The 16,640-nt window shown below is 38.2% G+C and overlaps 1 protein-coding gene and 1 long non-coding RNA gene across 2 annotated transcripts; one reads left to right on the plus strand and one right to left on the minus strand.

Moving 5' to 3' along the window:
* The first annotated feature begins 10,566 nt into the window (after positions 1–10,566).
* LOC138403712 (uncharacterized) lies at positions 10,567–13,937 on the plus strand. Its single transcript, XR_011237906.1, has 2 exons — positions 10,567–10,843; positions 11,867–13,937. It is a non-coding gene; the product is annotated as an uncharacterized lncRNA (long non-coding RNA).
* On the minus strand, positions 13,924–15,343 carry LOC117992122 (uncharacterized). The gene is made up of 2 exons (XM_034979794.2): positions 15,019–15,343; positions 13,924–14,448 (listed from the first exon to the last, which is right to left on the minus strand). Exons 1-2 carry the CDS (start codon positions 15,058–15,060, stop codon positions 14,083–14,085), a joined length of 408 nt encoding a protein of 135 aa, XP_034835685.1. The 5' UTR covers positions 15,061–15,343; the 3' UTR covers positions 13,924–14,082.
* Between the last annotated feature and the right edge of the window lie 1,297 nt (positions 15,344–16,640).

Raw genomic sequence — 16,640 nt, forward strand, 5'->3', positions numbered from 1 at the left:
GTTCTACAGTATAATAATATTAATATTATGTTCGTTCCAATAGCTATACAACCCTGCAAGTTAATGATGGGCAGCGCCATCTATGATGTGATTTAGTAAGCTATTTCGTTGTAACACTTTTTTGTGACTTTTTTTATCTCCGCGCGCGATGGCCAGCCTATCGTCCGCAACGCGGAGATCACGACCGGACCAGACACCACCCCCGCGCGCGACGGCGACTCTATCGCCCTCAGCGCGGGGAACACAACCAGCCACGAGGCCCCAAGCCAGGATGGCGGGCCCTAGCCGGTGAAATTCCGGCTAGAAGACCAACACCGGGGTAATTGAATACCCCGCGCCTTGCCCGGGTAAGGAGGCTACGCCTCGAGGCCCGTACCCCCGCTTGGCCTTCGGCCAACCGGAGAAGACCCTGTCGTCGTTTTTTGTGACAGCAGCGGGGTCTTCTCCGTTTAACGTAGGCCAAGACCTAGGGCCTCGAGGCATGGCCTCCTTGCCCGGGTGTGGCGCGGGGAAGAACGCTTCCCCGGTAACGTCCTTTAAGCCGTTGTTGGCCAAGGCCTGCCTTCTTGGCTTAGGGCCTCGAGGGCTCGGTTGTGTGTAGCGCCCGGCGCGCCAGGGCGCCCGTACTGTAGGCGGTGGGCTCGTCGTTGTGCACATGGGTATTGTCAAGGCCGGTAAAGGTTGCGTCGCCCTCATCGTCTTCATCTTCATCAGCACGTTGCGCTGGTGTGGGTGACCGCAGAAGCTCGCGAGGTAGAGGACGCCCGTTTAGTGGTCTGGGTTGAAGCAGTGCTATCCCGCGGAGGTGTACGTACGGTCCATGGTCCGCGCGGGCGAACATGCGCCGCGCAAGTGCGTGGACGTACTCCTCCACGGTGGGCTGTGACCACAAATTCAGGGGTTTGGAATTTTTTCCTTTACTTATTGTGCTATAAAGACATTGCTATCTGCAAATTCTATTATTCTAGGTCAACGGGAAGTACCCTGGAGGTTTTAATACCCCTTGTTTTGACGGACACGACAGACTGACAGACAACGTAGTGAAGGGTTCCTTTTTCCTTTTAAGGTACGGAACCCTACAAAGTAACCCGTACCTATAGGATCACTTCGTTGTCGGTCTGTCTGTCAAGACTCGTCATAGAAGTCTAAACCTATAAGGTCCTTCTACTTATCATGAAATTTGGCAGGTAGGTATGTCTTCCGAAAACCGTGAATTTCATGGTTAAATCACAAAAAAATTAAAAGTGTCATTTCTTCTACGATGGTACGGAATCCTTCGTGTGTGAGTCCGACTCGCACTTTAATAGTTTTTATATTTTTATTATTTACTAGCTGATGCCCGCGACTCCGTCCGCGATTTAGGTTTTTATAATCCCATGGGAATGGGAACTCGATTTTCCGGGATAAAAGGTAGCCTGTTACTCTAGTCTCCAGGTCTTTAACTATACCCATGCAAAACATCACGTCGATCCGTTGCTCAGATGCGACGTGATTGAAGGACAAACTAATAAACCAAGAAACCTCAAACAAACACATTTTCGCATTTATAATATGGGTATAAGTCCCGCAAATTGCTCATAGGTACGCGTGGCCACCATTTTAGTGACGTCAGCACTAGACTGAAGTTTCGAGCTGATGGTATATTTTTATTTCGGCTGACGTCAAAATGACGTCATTCCGATGTTAATCAGACATGGTTCCAGCGCAATAGCAATTTGCAGGACTTATTGTGACGTCATACCAAAAACCGGCCAAGTGCGAGTCAGGCTCGCGCAACGAGGGTTCCGTAAAACGCAGTCGAATTTTTTCGACATTTTGCACAATAGTAGGTAACTCAAAAACTATGATGCATCAAAATAAAAAAAAATCTGCTTTCGAATGCACAAGTGAAGACCTTTCATAATATGATACCCCACTTGATATAGTTATCTTACTCATGACCACAATTTAATTTTTTTGTGTGATGTAACCACAAATTCACGGTTTTCAGATTTTTCCCCGAATGTCAGCTATAAAACCTACCTTCCTGCCAAATTTCACGACTCTAGGTCAACGGGAAGTACCCTGTAGGTTTCTTGACAGACCGACAGACAGACAGACAACAAAGTGATAATATAAGAGTTCCGTTTTTCCTTTTGAGGTACGGAACCCTAAAAAGCATCCCCACTTCAGAAGTAGGGGAGCTACCCTAAAAAAATATTTATCACAATTTTATTTCACCACTTAGTCGGCGTGATTAATATTTACCTATATCCATGCCAACTTACAAATTTCTAGCACGAATAGTCTCTGAGATTAACCGAGGACGGACGGACGGACGGACAGACGGACGGACATGGTGAAACTATAACTGCGGAACCCTAAAAATGAATAGCTAAATGTGTTGCTGATCGCAAATCTCGAGAACAGCTGAACCGATTTCGCTAATTCTTTTTTATAATATTCCTTGAAGTACGAGGATTGTTCTTACGGAGAGAAAAATTTAAAAATTGTAAGTATGTATTAAAAAAATTAAAAATTAAAGAATCGACTGTTAGGCGGGACGGAGTTCGCCGGGGCAGCTAGTATCAAATAAAAATTAAGCAGCCCTTTTCTCTCACCATTCAAGAAATAAAACATTTTTCATCAGAAAAGGAAGCTGGACAGTATGTAAGTATGCAAGATGATAATAATAATCGATACCTCTGGGCTCAAAGGTCGTAAAGGACAAAACGCTACTTTTCAGGAGAAGCAAAAAACGAAAAAAAAAAATTCTTTTTTCTCTAGCACCTTCGTTTCTTTAGCTTTTTAAATGAAACCTAGGAAGAAAGTACTTAGAATTTATGGTGTTTTCTAAGGCAGTGTTCAAAAATTGCCCTAGTGCTGTATTTACTGAAATAGATTTCTTTTACGACCATAAATTTGAAAACAAATGTCCTTTACACCCTATAAATTATCATTATATGATATTACCTAAGGGCGTAAATCTACTTTACTGCACAAAACTGAACAAAATAAGGAAATAACCGACATGTGTAATAATTTTTAGATTCTTAAGGCTCACCCGCTAAGGTATTCTGTAAGGATAAAATAATAATTACAGTTAAGTATTAAACGCATTATGTAATTTTGTATGTAATTATGCATAAACTATTATATTTTCTCTAAAAATAATAATGAAATAACATATTGTTCAAATAAAACGTATTTTTTCTAATCAAACCGAGATCATTTATTTGGAATTGAACACGAAGCCTTACAATAAATCTTATAAATTAATATTTTGATAACTAACTATTTTTTTATCCACTCTCTTCTTTAATATTATAATTAGTTTCACTTCTTTCTTAAATCAACTTTATAAACATAAGATGATTTATTTATTCATCTTCCTTCTCACTTTCTTCATCATCCTCTTTATCTGTTTCGTTCAAGGTTTAAAGTAGGTCATAATCGCATGGAAGTTCCCTGTATTCGTTATCAAATCTTTTACGTGTTGTTCCATTTTCACACTAGCTTATCAGGTAAATATAAAGTATTTAACTAATGATTTTAAGCTTATTTCGTCATTTAACGACATATTTTAATGTATTTAAAGTTTACGGGTACAGGAAAGACAGATGGCCTACCTACCTTTTGTAAAAGGAGTAACTGATAAAATAGGTACATTGTTGAAAAAACAATACAACATTAAGATCGTGTTTACTCCCTTACAAAAGATTGTCCATTTGATGCTATCAACGAAGGATCGTCTGCCATACCAAATTCCGGGTGTGTATAAGATCGACTGCAGCTCTGGGAGCTCCAATATTGGTCAAACGAAGAGACCCATAGCAACTCGGGTATTAGAACATTTCAAAGCGGTGCGAAACAACGATCCTCAGAAGTCTGCGATCGCGGAGCATATTCTACAGCCAGGCACAAAACATTGGATTAAACTCCACAATCCTCGAGTTCTCTCCATAGAACTTCCACTATATACCTAGACTAGTGCGCGAAGCGATTGAAATTCGCAAACACCAGAATTTCAATCGTGAGGATGGTTTTAAACTAGCAAGTAGGTATGTGGAATCCAGTGGTAGAATTATGCAAATCAAGACAGCATCGAACGACGTCGAAAGTTAATAGTGACGCTGTGAGTGTATTTTGCCGGACAGCTCGTGAAGTTCCAGCGAAAAGAACAAGAAAGAGGGTAGTTCGCTACTGCCCTTGACAACTCGAACTTCATCTCTCGCAGCACCGCAGTCCCGTTGTAACCACGACCCGTGCAATTGGGTTGAAATGTCGACAAATAAAAACAAAAATTAATTGTGGTATGTACCCGTTATATACATTAAAATATACAGTATTTATATAATCTTTCTTATTACAATTTACTTACTTTAATTCTAAGATCAATAAAGTACTTCCTTGTACTAGTTATCTTAACCTAATTAGAAAGAAGTCATTTATATTAAATAAAAAATGCCCAAAAGTAATTATACTTCTTTTTTCTGTGTTCATCTTACAGGAATTCTGAGACCAATCATGTAAATTCCTATAAATATCCTTATTTACTGCTAAAATATTTCTACTATTTACTTCTGTGAGATGGGTAAATTTGTTTCGTGTACTAGTACTATCATAGATATAATTTTGTCTGAAATTAAAAGTTTAAAATCACTGGAAAACTCGAATAAACCCTCCAAAATTATATTATGTTCTATCTAAGCAGGCGTTACTTTGCGGAAGTCCATGATTTACAATGAACCAAAAGCTTAATGTAGACCTTACAATCCACAATTGTAAAATTGCAATTGTGGATTGTAAGGTCTTAAAATTAATGATAAAATTGATGCTGAGCCAGCACCTATATTAGATAACAGTGAAAGATGTTAATATGTTGGCCAATCTGAAGTATTTGTAATAAACGCTTTTTGTAGTCGAGCGAGTAGTGTACATTTAAAGATACATAATATGTAAAAATGACATCATAAAACCATTGGAATTGCTTTATAATATATAAAATATTGTTGTTCATATAATTTTGTATGGTTATTTCAAAAATTTGACAAGAATTGTATTAAAAATCAATATTTTTACTTCGCGCAGACACCGACATGCAGTTTATCATTTCAGGTTCTGCTGAAAATATGATGTTTCAAATAACGCATTTATATTTTTTTGTAATTTAGAAGTGTATGAACTAATACAATATTAAAAAAATAGAATTAAAAAGGTTTCGTGTAGTGTCAGGATTTTTTCAAAGTGTGTTGTGCATTACAATGCACACTGCCAAGAATAGAGGTTATCAAGTTAGGTAGTATATTCTAGGACTTACGGGACTATTCCTCATCTACTTTTGTTTATTTACGCCCTTAAGTGGCGCAAATGAAAGTGCATTATTAAAATGAAACTAGGGAAACTAGGTAGTAAAGGACGCTTTCATTTTTTTATTTTAAATTGTAAGGGTGTACAGGACAATTTGTAAACGTGATGTCCTTTACGTCCAAAATTTTGAGGTGACATATTAACCATCTAAGGTGGTATAAGACAATTGATAATTTATTTGTATGTTACGCCCAAAGGTTTTTTTTATACTTTGCTTTACTACCAGAAGGAGTAGACTCTGGTAACCAAGTGTTACTTACACCCATATTTTCACGGTAAACTTCGTTTAACGTGCCAAATTATGTGGGTCGTAAAGGCATTTTTTTTACGAATTTCGTGAAACGGAATATACAGATCGATAGAGAATTAAAAACTGAGTAAAGCAGTGTCAAAAAGTCATTTTCGGCCAAATGTCCTTTACGACCTTTGAGCCCAGAGGTATCGAATTATGATACGCGCGTCCCGGATGCCCTCAAATGTAGAATATATCATCATCATCATCATCAACCAATAGACGTCCACTGCTGGACATAGGTCTCTTGTAGGGACTTCCACACGCCACGGTCTTGCGCCGTCAGGATCCAGCGGCTCCTTGCGACTCGTCTGATGTCGTCCGTCCACCTAGTGGGGGGTCTTCCAACGCTGCGTCTTCCGGTGCGAGGTCGCCATTCTAGCACCTTGGGACCCCAACGTCTATTGGTAGTACGAACTATGTGCCCTGCCCATTGCCACTTCAGATTCGCAACGCGTTGAGCTATGTCGGTTACTCTAGTTCTCCTACGGATCTCCTCATTTCTGATTTGATCACGTAAAGAAACTCCAAGCATAGCTCTCTCCATCGCCCGCTGAGTGACTCTGAGCTTTCTTATGAGGCCCATAGTTAGCGACTATGTCTCGGATCCATATGTCATCACTGGCAACACGCACTGTTCGAAGACTTTGGTCTTCAAGCACTGAGGAATCGGTAGAATATAATATATCAGAACAAAATCCGGATGGATGGCAAACCTAGTTACAAATGATAAAAAAATTCATTTCAAAAGTTCGACGTACAAATTAATATTATGGTAGGTAGGCAGGTAATTATAACATATTATATACTATTTTACATTTTCATAAAACTACAGGTTTTTTAAATTCAGTTACAAGTTAGTTCTTGACTGCAATCTCACCTGGTAGTAAAGTGATGATGCAGTCAAAGATGGAAACGGGCTAACCTGGAAGGAGTATGGCAATTAAACCCACACCCCATCGATAAAATTATAAGTGCGGAAATTACCTAATCCTGACATTGATTCATGAGATTGCCAAACAACTATGATCCATGGTCCTTGTGGGGCTCTTAATAGACTCTCCCTGCATGGTTAATAGTGCATGTTCTAAGAAATACTTAATTTTTCTTTTAACTGTGATATTTTTACTTACTTTATAGTATTTTTTTGGATTCAAGCGGAATAATAATGTAGGTAGGTTTCACCAGTATTATTTGAGGTTAAATAATTATAAATTAAGAAACTATCATCGTAAAACAAAAAAAAAAAGTAGCTAACATCTAAATATGCATGCAATCATACACTCCCATTTACACACACACACACATGCACACACGCTCACACATACTTATAAGCACACACTCACACACGCATACACACACACATACAATCATACACACACTGTTGTAATTTTATTTTATTATTGTATATACCTACATTTATTCTAACTCTATTCTGTTAAAATAGTTTAATTATAATTTTAAGTAATCTCTTTTGGCCTTCTGTTATACCTAGATTTAAATTTAAATAATAATTATGTATTTACGCTGTTGATTACTTTCAAATAAACAAAAATAAAAAAAAAATAAAAAATAAAAAATAAAGACAGATTAAGATTAAGAATCTCTGTCATGTCAAGAATCTCTGTCTGAATCATCTGTCTGCGGAGGACCCTCGAGTACTTCGGTCACATCGCAAGAAAGGACGCCAGCAATATTGAAAAAATCATGGTCACTAGGAAGATCGAAGGAAAGAGACCCCGCGGACGTAGCCCGAGACGTTGGGTAGACCAAATAAAAGAGGCGGTCGACACACCTATCTGCAATGCAATCCACGCGGCGCGAAACAGAGGAAAATGGAAAAACATCGTAGCAAAGATCATATCAAAAGGGAGCCACGATCCTCAAAATTGAGGGAGCGACGCAGGAAGGAAGATTAAGAAAAGTGGTCCGTATTTATTAAGTAACTTGATGAAATAAATTTGAGGATATCCTTTGTTACTGTTAATAAAATGGGCTTGATACACACACACGCACACTATAAGCCCTTATTTTCCATGAACGTGCCGTTATTAGATAGTGGCACAGTATAAATTGCAGACGTTGCAGACATTCCGTTTAATCGTTATCCAGTAACCATGATTAATTCCAAAGTAAGTTCGGCTCATGTGCCTGTAATATATTATATGTATATATTAGTAGGTACATAGTACATAGTATTTATTTGAGTGTATTGAGTTAGTGATTGTTTCTATTAGAAACTTAATATTGGCTCATTTCCGCGTTCATTTTAATTTTTAGTGTTTGTGGTTAGGCATTTTACACGTTAAATCAAAAAATTATGCATAAAAAGAAATAAAAGTCTGTTTTACAATGTACAAGTAAAACCCTTTCATAATATTATGATACCCCACTTGGTATATTACTTAATCTTCCTTTGAAAGTTGAAAATACTAATTAGGTAGGTATTTGTTCATGAACACATTTTGATTTTTTTGTGATGTAACCACAAATACACGGTTTGCAGATTTTTCCCATTACGTGTGCTATGCTATGCATTACGGGGTCGCTAGTGTAATATAATGAGATAAATGGTAGCCAATACACGTAGAAATGGACATAGGCAGATATCTTTTGGGGCTTTTGGGTAACTAGAGGTATTTCGTGAACTCCGACAAACATACGGACGACTGCAGTAGGTACCTTCATAGTCTATATGTCCGTTCGTACTTCTTGAAAAATGTGCCTAGTTGTCTATATTTACGCGAGAATTTCGCACGTTTCGCAACATTGTATAGTACGTGACAGGTTGCGATAGCAATCGGGGAAGGAACGCCCCGCACACTAGTGATGTAACGATTATTCGCATTCGCGGATATTCGCATATTTTTGCATATTCGTATTCGCATTCCGCGAAATTACTGCGAATGTTTTGCGAATATAAAAAAAAAATTGATGTAATAGTTGGTTAATAAAACAAAATACATTAATTTCTTATGTTTTTAATGTAATGAAAAGTAACTTAACCTCATAATCATAAATTATCAGTCTTCTCTTTATCATTTGGTAACGGGACTGCCGCCAAGTGAACCAAGCCATATAGACAAATGACGCCAAATTTAAACAAAAACTGAATATTCATATTCGCATTCTTAAAATGTGACATTCACTACCGCACACCCACACAGCCCCCGCGCTAACCCGGTGCAGGCGAGCGCGGGTGACGTGCAGGTGTGCGGGGCGTCCCGCCGCCTCATACCCCGATTGCCATTTCAACCTGTCGCGGACTATAGTTGCCCGTTTGTTATTATTTGTGACCGTCGGGAGGTAGGTAGTGTCAATGAAAAGTCCTTGTGTAGAAGGATTTTTGTTTGTAAATAATGTGAAAAATACGATGTCTTATAATAATAAATTGACTCTATTGTTTCTTATAGGTTTTCGTCAGCGTTCTTGTGCTTTTATGCCTAATCCAGTCTCTTGACTGTGCACGCGTACGGAGGAATGCAGAAGCATCGGCTCCTCCCACTGGAAACGAGGAGAAAGCCGGAGAAGATAAAACTTCGTCCGGCCTTGGACAAATAGTTGGAAAATTGGACCCCGCGGAATTAATGAAACAATTTTTTGCTAAGTTTCATTGATTTATATCCACATAATAAAAACACTAATCTTGTCTTCTTTTAAATGTTTGCGCTGCTTGCGACGACTTTTTTGTGAAACACGTCAAACATAGAAATCATTTTCACTTTTCAGAATATACCTACTTAGTAGATAAGTATTTTACCTATATCAACGTTTTATTTATTAGAATTAAACGGTAGAAGTTGGGGGGAAAAACGGAAGCCGGATGGGCATTCTATATTCTAACAGTGCGTTATAAACGAGGAAGCGAATCGCTTCGTACGAGTCCGTGGACTTTTACTTTTAGGACGCCTAGGCATGTAGGGGTACAGACCTTTATGGCGTTTCGCTGTGCGCTAAAAGGTTAAAATATCGATAAAATTCTAATAAAGATAAATTGTTTAAAAAGCCGTGGTTAGCCGCCCTTGCCTAATACTTGCTTCCCACGTTACGTGATAGATATTGCAGACGGAGTACGGACGCGGACCAGTTCGCGCCAACTCACCATGATAAAAAAAAATCAATGAAACTTTTTCAAGTATTTTTGAATCGTCAGATGCATCTACCATTGGTTCGGAATGCCTTTCCTACCGAAAAGAACCAGCAAGAAACACAGCGGTTGCTCTTTTCAAAGATTTGATATACAATATTATGCCATGTATTAAAAAAAATTTGCGTTGCTGGAACGAGCTGCAGGTCAAATCCACGCTCTTTTATCATAGGTAATCTTCAATTGTGTAATATGCTTTTTCAGGAGCATACTTTTAATAGATTTTTAAACTTGTGTATTGGTAAGTCCAAAATAGTTTGCGGAATTTTGTTATAAAAGCTTATGCATACCCACAAATGACTTTTGGACTTTCCTGAGGCGGAGGATAGGAGTTTTTTTAAAGAATATTAACCATGTTAAATGACTAATATTCCCCTTTCCTCTTCAACTAAGTGTCAAGCTCGTGCTAGGAGTAGGACCGACAATAGTGCAACGGGCGGGGTTTGAACCGTCGCTCGACCTTTTCGGTTTTCAGTCCTCTCCGTTACTTGTTGAGCTATTAAGGCTCATAACGCTTAGCGCGCGTTGCAAGCTTATTACGGTTTCTAGTTAATTGTGTGAATCACCAATTTTCTTGTGACTAAGAATATTTTGTCTTACAAAAATTATCTTATTGTAAATATATTGAGAGGCTACTGTAAGAACACCTATTTCCTTAAACGAAACGGGAACGGTATCGTCTGATCCGCGGCGCGGCGAGTGGGGAAATTCAATATGGCTTCGAATCTCAAGACCCCCACAGACTGATACGCACAGTTGGAAGAGCCTTGTTCGTGGTGCGTGGATGTCCGTGGTCGTCCGGACGTGCGTGATGATCCGCAGAATCACGCACCGTGGGAAGCCGGTGTTATTCCTTGTCACTTGTGTTATTTTGTCTGCACGCTTATTCGACACATGTGCGTGACCAGAGCAAATTCATGATTTCCTGCTGATGCAATGTACATCCAGTAGGACATCAGATTCTATACTGACAACACGACTGCCTCTACTAATATTATTTTAAAAAGTGATACTCTTTAGAAATGAAATTACGGCTTGCCATTTTCTTATGCCTTGTAAGTACCTATCTACTCTCAATATCATAAACAACTTAGATGATGCCCGCGACTTCATCCGCGTGGATTTAGGTTTTTAAAAATCCTGTAGGAACTCTTTGACTTTCCGGGATAAAAGTAGACTATGTCCTTCCCCGGGATGCAAGCTATCTCTGTACCAAATTTTATCAAAATCGATTGAACGGATGGGCTGTAAAAAGTTAGCAGACAGACAGACACACTTTCGCATTTATAATATCAGTTGGTATGGATGTATTATTTTTTGTGGTTGCAAACTTTTCGTTTATTAGTATCAATACCTTTTGAATTAGATTAACTAAATTATATTGTTATCCTCTAAGTACAACTAAGTATATTCAACTGGCTTCCCGTAGCTCAGGGAATCCTAGTTCGGGGGCCAGGAATATCGACAATTAATGTTTTTTTTGTTTCTTTTTTATATCTACCTACATCTAATAAGAAAACTACTTATTTGTTTTAATGTAATCTGTTTATGTATTTATAAGTAAGTTATTTACATTAATTGTACCTAACTATTTATATTCGGGCGAAAGACTGGCTTCCCATAGCACAGGGAATCCTAGTTTGGGGGCCAGGAACTTTGCATTGCTACTACCAGGGTTATGTACTTATATATACCTTGTAAATTTTTATCAAATAAAGATAAAGATTAAAGATCTCTACCCATAAAGATTAAATATAATCCATCGCTGGCCCACTACTGAGCACGGGTCTTCTCTTGGGATGAGAAGGCATCCCAATGAAGGAGGATGGAAGGAGAAATTCCGAGACAGGAAGAAAGCAAGTGATATTTTATTGCTTAAAACGCACATAGCTTGAAAGTTAGAGGTGCGTGCCGGGGATCGTACCCCCGACCTCCCGAAATAGAAGGCTGATGTTTTGACCGTAGGCTATCACCGCGCTTTATATGTATAGCGGAGCGAGACCAATAATTAATCTATGGTAGGTATATTGAGATATAATTAACGTTACTCTTAGGTACTTTTTTCACATTTCTTACAGTTTTACGCAGCAGTTGTACTAGCACTGCCATCAGAGTCTGAAGGTCGTTTAAAACGGGATGTGATGGAGTCAATGAAGAACGCGTGGAACGAGGTCGTGAAGACTTTATCTGACGCGGGAGATGCTGTCGTACATGTATTTAAGCCTACAGAGAAGAATTTTGTGGACAAAATGGTTGACGGGGTCAAGAGTCTCGCAGATTAATAATATTATGATTATAAGTCCCGCAAATTGCTATTGCGCTGAAACTATGTCTCATTAACATCGAAATAACGTCATTTTGACGTCAGCCGAAATAAAAATATTTATTTTTTATAACGCCATTTTAGTGACGTCAGCACTAGACTGAAGGTTCGAGATGATGGTATATTTTTATTTCGGCTGACGTCAAAATGACGTCATTTCGATGTTAACGAGACATGGTTCCAGCTCAATAGCAATTTGCGGGACTTATAGGTACGTGACGCTTTGTTAAAGAACAACTCCTGAAGAGCACAAAACAGATATTAGTACAGATAAAGTAATGTAATCAATCAATCAGCCTTTTTGCGTCCATTGCTGGACATAGGCCTTCCCAAGAGCGCGCCACCACACACGATCCTCCGCCTTCCTCATCCACCCAATTTCCACCACCAAGGTCCTCAGACGAGGGGGTTGGTGTAATAGGTATGTAATGCTCTGCAAAAATAACATTTTATTATTACAAGACTGCCCGAAAAAGGAGTGTTATATTTTCAGGACTTATATTTTCACGAGTAGGTATGTATGTGAGTTTCTTTATTCCACCGTAACTTCCAAATACTTGAACAGATTCGGATGTATCGTTAGAATGTGGTTAGAATCCTCATATTATCATTCCGAGTGATACCTACTACCTACTGAAAATACGAACATAAAATATCGCGTGTGCTGTGAAATCTTAATATATTTTTTCTTAATAGTTGTTATACATATTATATCACACACCGGCTTTACTCACGTGTTTAGTCGACGTAGTTAGCCCGACTAGACACGTGAGTAAAGCCGGTGTGTGATATATTATGTATAATGGAAATCACTCACAATAATTTAAAAGTTATTAGATGTTTGTGATTGTGATTATTCAATTTGTGGTAAATATATTGAATAGTAAATAAAATAGGTACCAAAAATCTTTAATTTTGTTTGTTCGAATATTAAACAAATTATAATTATTTTATTGTGGGCGGTTACGCACTCATCCGATCCGATTCGGTGAAAATATCCGAAGTATTCAAAGCACTATTTGTAGGGTACTTCCGTCATGCAATATCTCTCCGTCATCCGTGAGAATATCTCGGATGTGCCTCGGATTCAAATCGGACAGTTATGATGTAGATATAATAATATGTATATCAAAGATGTCCACTGAATAGCTTGGATTTGGATCAGAGAACTGATTATTGCGTAAGCAATATCCGAATTCTGTCCGAGTTTTTATATCCGTATTTTCACGGAGTGCGTGATCGCTCTTAGGCATGATTTTTTTACGCCGTGAACTGCTATTGCCTTGCCAGGCAATTGCCCTTAGTTACTTATCGCGGTCAGACGGGGCACGGACATGGCATAATCTAGGTAGCAAGAATTACTACAGTACCTACGCGGCAGAAAATAATGTAGGACCTTTAGAATGAGATTTCGGCTTTGTAGAGCGTTGTCTCTGTCACTCATACCTATGTGAAGTTTTGTTGGTCTCAATGACAAAGACAATGCTCTACAAAACCGTTATCTCTTTCTAAAGGTGGATGTACATTACCTATTTTCAGCCGCGTACTGTACAAACTTACAATAAAATTCATAGAAGCTAAGTATAAATTATTTATTATTATTATTAGTGGAACCATATCCTTTTTCGACGGGATAGGTTGGTAAGCCTAATTAATAAGGCTTGATTAAACTACTAAGGGTAACCTTGCTCCGTACTAATAGGTACCGTAATAAATGATGCGGTTTATAACCACTATTTAATTAATTACCTTACTAATGGCATTGTGAGATAATAAATTAGGCTAACAATCATATTTTGTAAGAAAAATAAATTCTCATAAATGTATTTTAACTTTTATTACCAAACTAAATTGTCTCATTTTTATCACACATAATATAGAGCGATGAGAAATAAATAAACGTATAACTATACCTAACCTACCATTTGAATAGTGTATTGTAATCAAATGACAATGGTTGCTGCAACGATTTTATACGTCACTGTGATACGGGACGCTAGAGTCGACATCAAAACCAACACATTTATGTTCCGCGTCAGTAGGACTGTCGCTGATGATCTCTATCAACTGATCAGTCCTCGGCTGCAAATTCGCCAAAGTCCCTTCAGGATAATCTGGCCTTCTTTCGTAGCTATAGTCCTCTTTGTGACGCGATGGCATAATGAAAATTCCGCCTGTCACTTCTTTATATTCTTTAGCACTATTTTCCTCCATTTTTTCTTGGGCAACCTCGTAATTTTTTCGCCGCAAATCCGATATATTGTACTGATAAGACTCCGATTTGTGACGTTCTTTGCAAAACATGCAAAATGTTATCCAAGCGATCACAAATGCCGCCTGAAACAATAATAGAAGGAAGCCATAGAGAAAACTATCTACAACGGTCAACGTCATCCTTTAACTAGAGTTTATCATCAACATTATCATCAACCCATCGCCACGGTCCACTACTGAGCACGGGTCTCCTGAAGAATGAGAAGTGTTTTGGCCATAGTGTGGACTATGGCACGCTGACCAAGTTTGGATTAGCAGACTTCACACACATTTGAGAACTTTATGAAGAACTCTTAGGCATGCAGATTTTCTCACGATGTTTTGCTTCACCGTTAAAGTAAGTGATATTAAATTTCTTAAAACGCAACATAACTAATTTTAGTTTCGAATAAATCTATCTAAACAAGTATATATAACTTGTTTTTTGTGCATGTCTTTCCATTGTATATGTTTTAGTACGTATTTAGGAGGTTATTGGTAAGTATATGAATAAATAAATAAATAACTTCAAAAAGTTATAGATAATCCGGAATCGAATAGGAGATCGACGCCTCAACCACTAGGCTCTATGTCTATAATATTATAAATAGTATAGGCTATAATAACTAGAGTTAGTATAACGTAATTTCTTACCAGGATCATGGCGCATATTAGTCCAATAATGTACGTGGACATGGTAATCGTCACAACGTTTAAAATGAATCTAGAACTCGAATGTGACACGGGTATTGCTTTCGAGATTGAAACAGTTGCTGGCGAGATCGCGAGCTGGACCGATCTCGTCGTCGTTCTCAATTAAGCCAGTTGTTGCTCTTTTAGTGTGTGATGTCATTGGATTGATTGAAGCAGCTTCATTTGGCACAATGAGCCCAATATATTTTCGTTTACAGTTAGCGGCATTGGAATTTCCCTTATCGCGAGTTGCACGGTTAGAGTTAAGTTATTTACTGAAGGAGTCATTCTCACTGGACGGAGTGTATTCTTTATGTTCTTACATGGTTGTTACTTATTACTTTATTCATTAATTGTTACGAGAAATTTTATTTATCTTTATTACCAAGCGTTGTCCGCTAAATCATACGCAAATAAAAATCGTAAAAAACTTCAATTCAATTCAACTTCTTTTTTTATAATATCTGTCCCAGCTTTACTCACGTGTTTAGGCGACGTTAGCCCGACTGGTTTCGAACCCATCCGGGGTCCTTTTCAAGGTTTCTTTTTTTTACTCTGTACTAAGTTCTGGGGTTCTTTTTTTAATCTGTACTAAGGCGTTCGTAGTTTTCACTCTACCCGAAATAGGATTTTCTTTTACAACCATAGATTACCAGTTTTCCAGTCAATGTACAGACATCACAGACTTTCATGTTTTATAGATAACACATAATATTATGAACCTATTGTATTTATGAACTCTACCTACGTTATGTATTATACAACACAGGTAGTAGGTAGGTAGGTACCTACTCTAGTTTTTACCTACATATAATGCGTACAAAATGAGTTCTCACGCGCCATTTTAACTTTATGTGTCAACTGTCATGTCAAAACTACAATTTTAGTCCTTATTTTAAAGGGGAACCGTACTTTTGACATGACAGTTGACACAGAGTTAAGATGGCGCGTCAGAACTCATTTTGCACGTGCTATGCCTGTCTTTTATTTTATACGGAAAATATCAAGTCGATAATTATAGATACCTACTTAGATTTAATTGATACCAGGTGGTTGGCGGTAGCTGTTATATTTTTATGACCTCGATCGTGGTTTATTAAGCGTTGTGCTCCTAACTAACCACATATTACAAATTTTGATTGTGTTAGCATGCGCGCGCGTATGAATCTATGTATATAAAAGGAAAAGGTGACTGATTGACTGACTGACTGACTGACTGACTGACTGACTGACTGACTGATCTATCAACGCACAGCTCAAACTACTGGACGGATCGGGCTGAAATTTGGCATGCAGCTAGCTATTATGATGTAGACGTCCGCTAAGAAAGGATTTCTGAAAGTTCAACCCCTAAGGGGGTGAAATAGATGTTTGAAATTTGTATAGTCCACGCGGACGAAGTCGCGAGCATAAGCTAGTCTGAAAATAAATTATACTTACCTACCACAAAGAAGAGAAATTAACAGTAGGTAACATGAAGACATGCTTACAATATTGTAAGGCACAGTTTTCTAAAACGTTGTTGGTACAAGATACGATCTAAATACGAATTTAAGTAAGTAAATGTAATACCTACTAGGGTA

Source organism: Maniola hyperantus, chromosome 20, assembly GCF_902806685.2.
Source record: "Maniola hyperantus chromosome 20, iAphHyp1.2, whole genome shotgun sequence".
NCBI classification, from domain to species: Eukaryota; Metazoa; Arthropoda; class Insecta; order Lepidoptera; family Nymphalidae; genus Maniola; species Maniola hyperantus.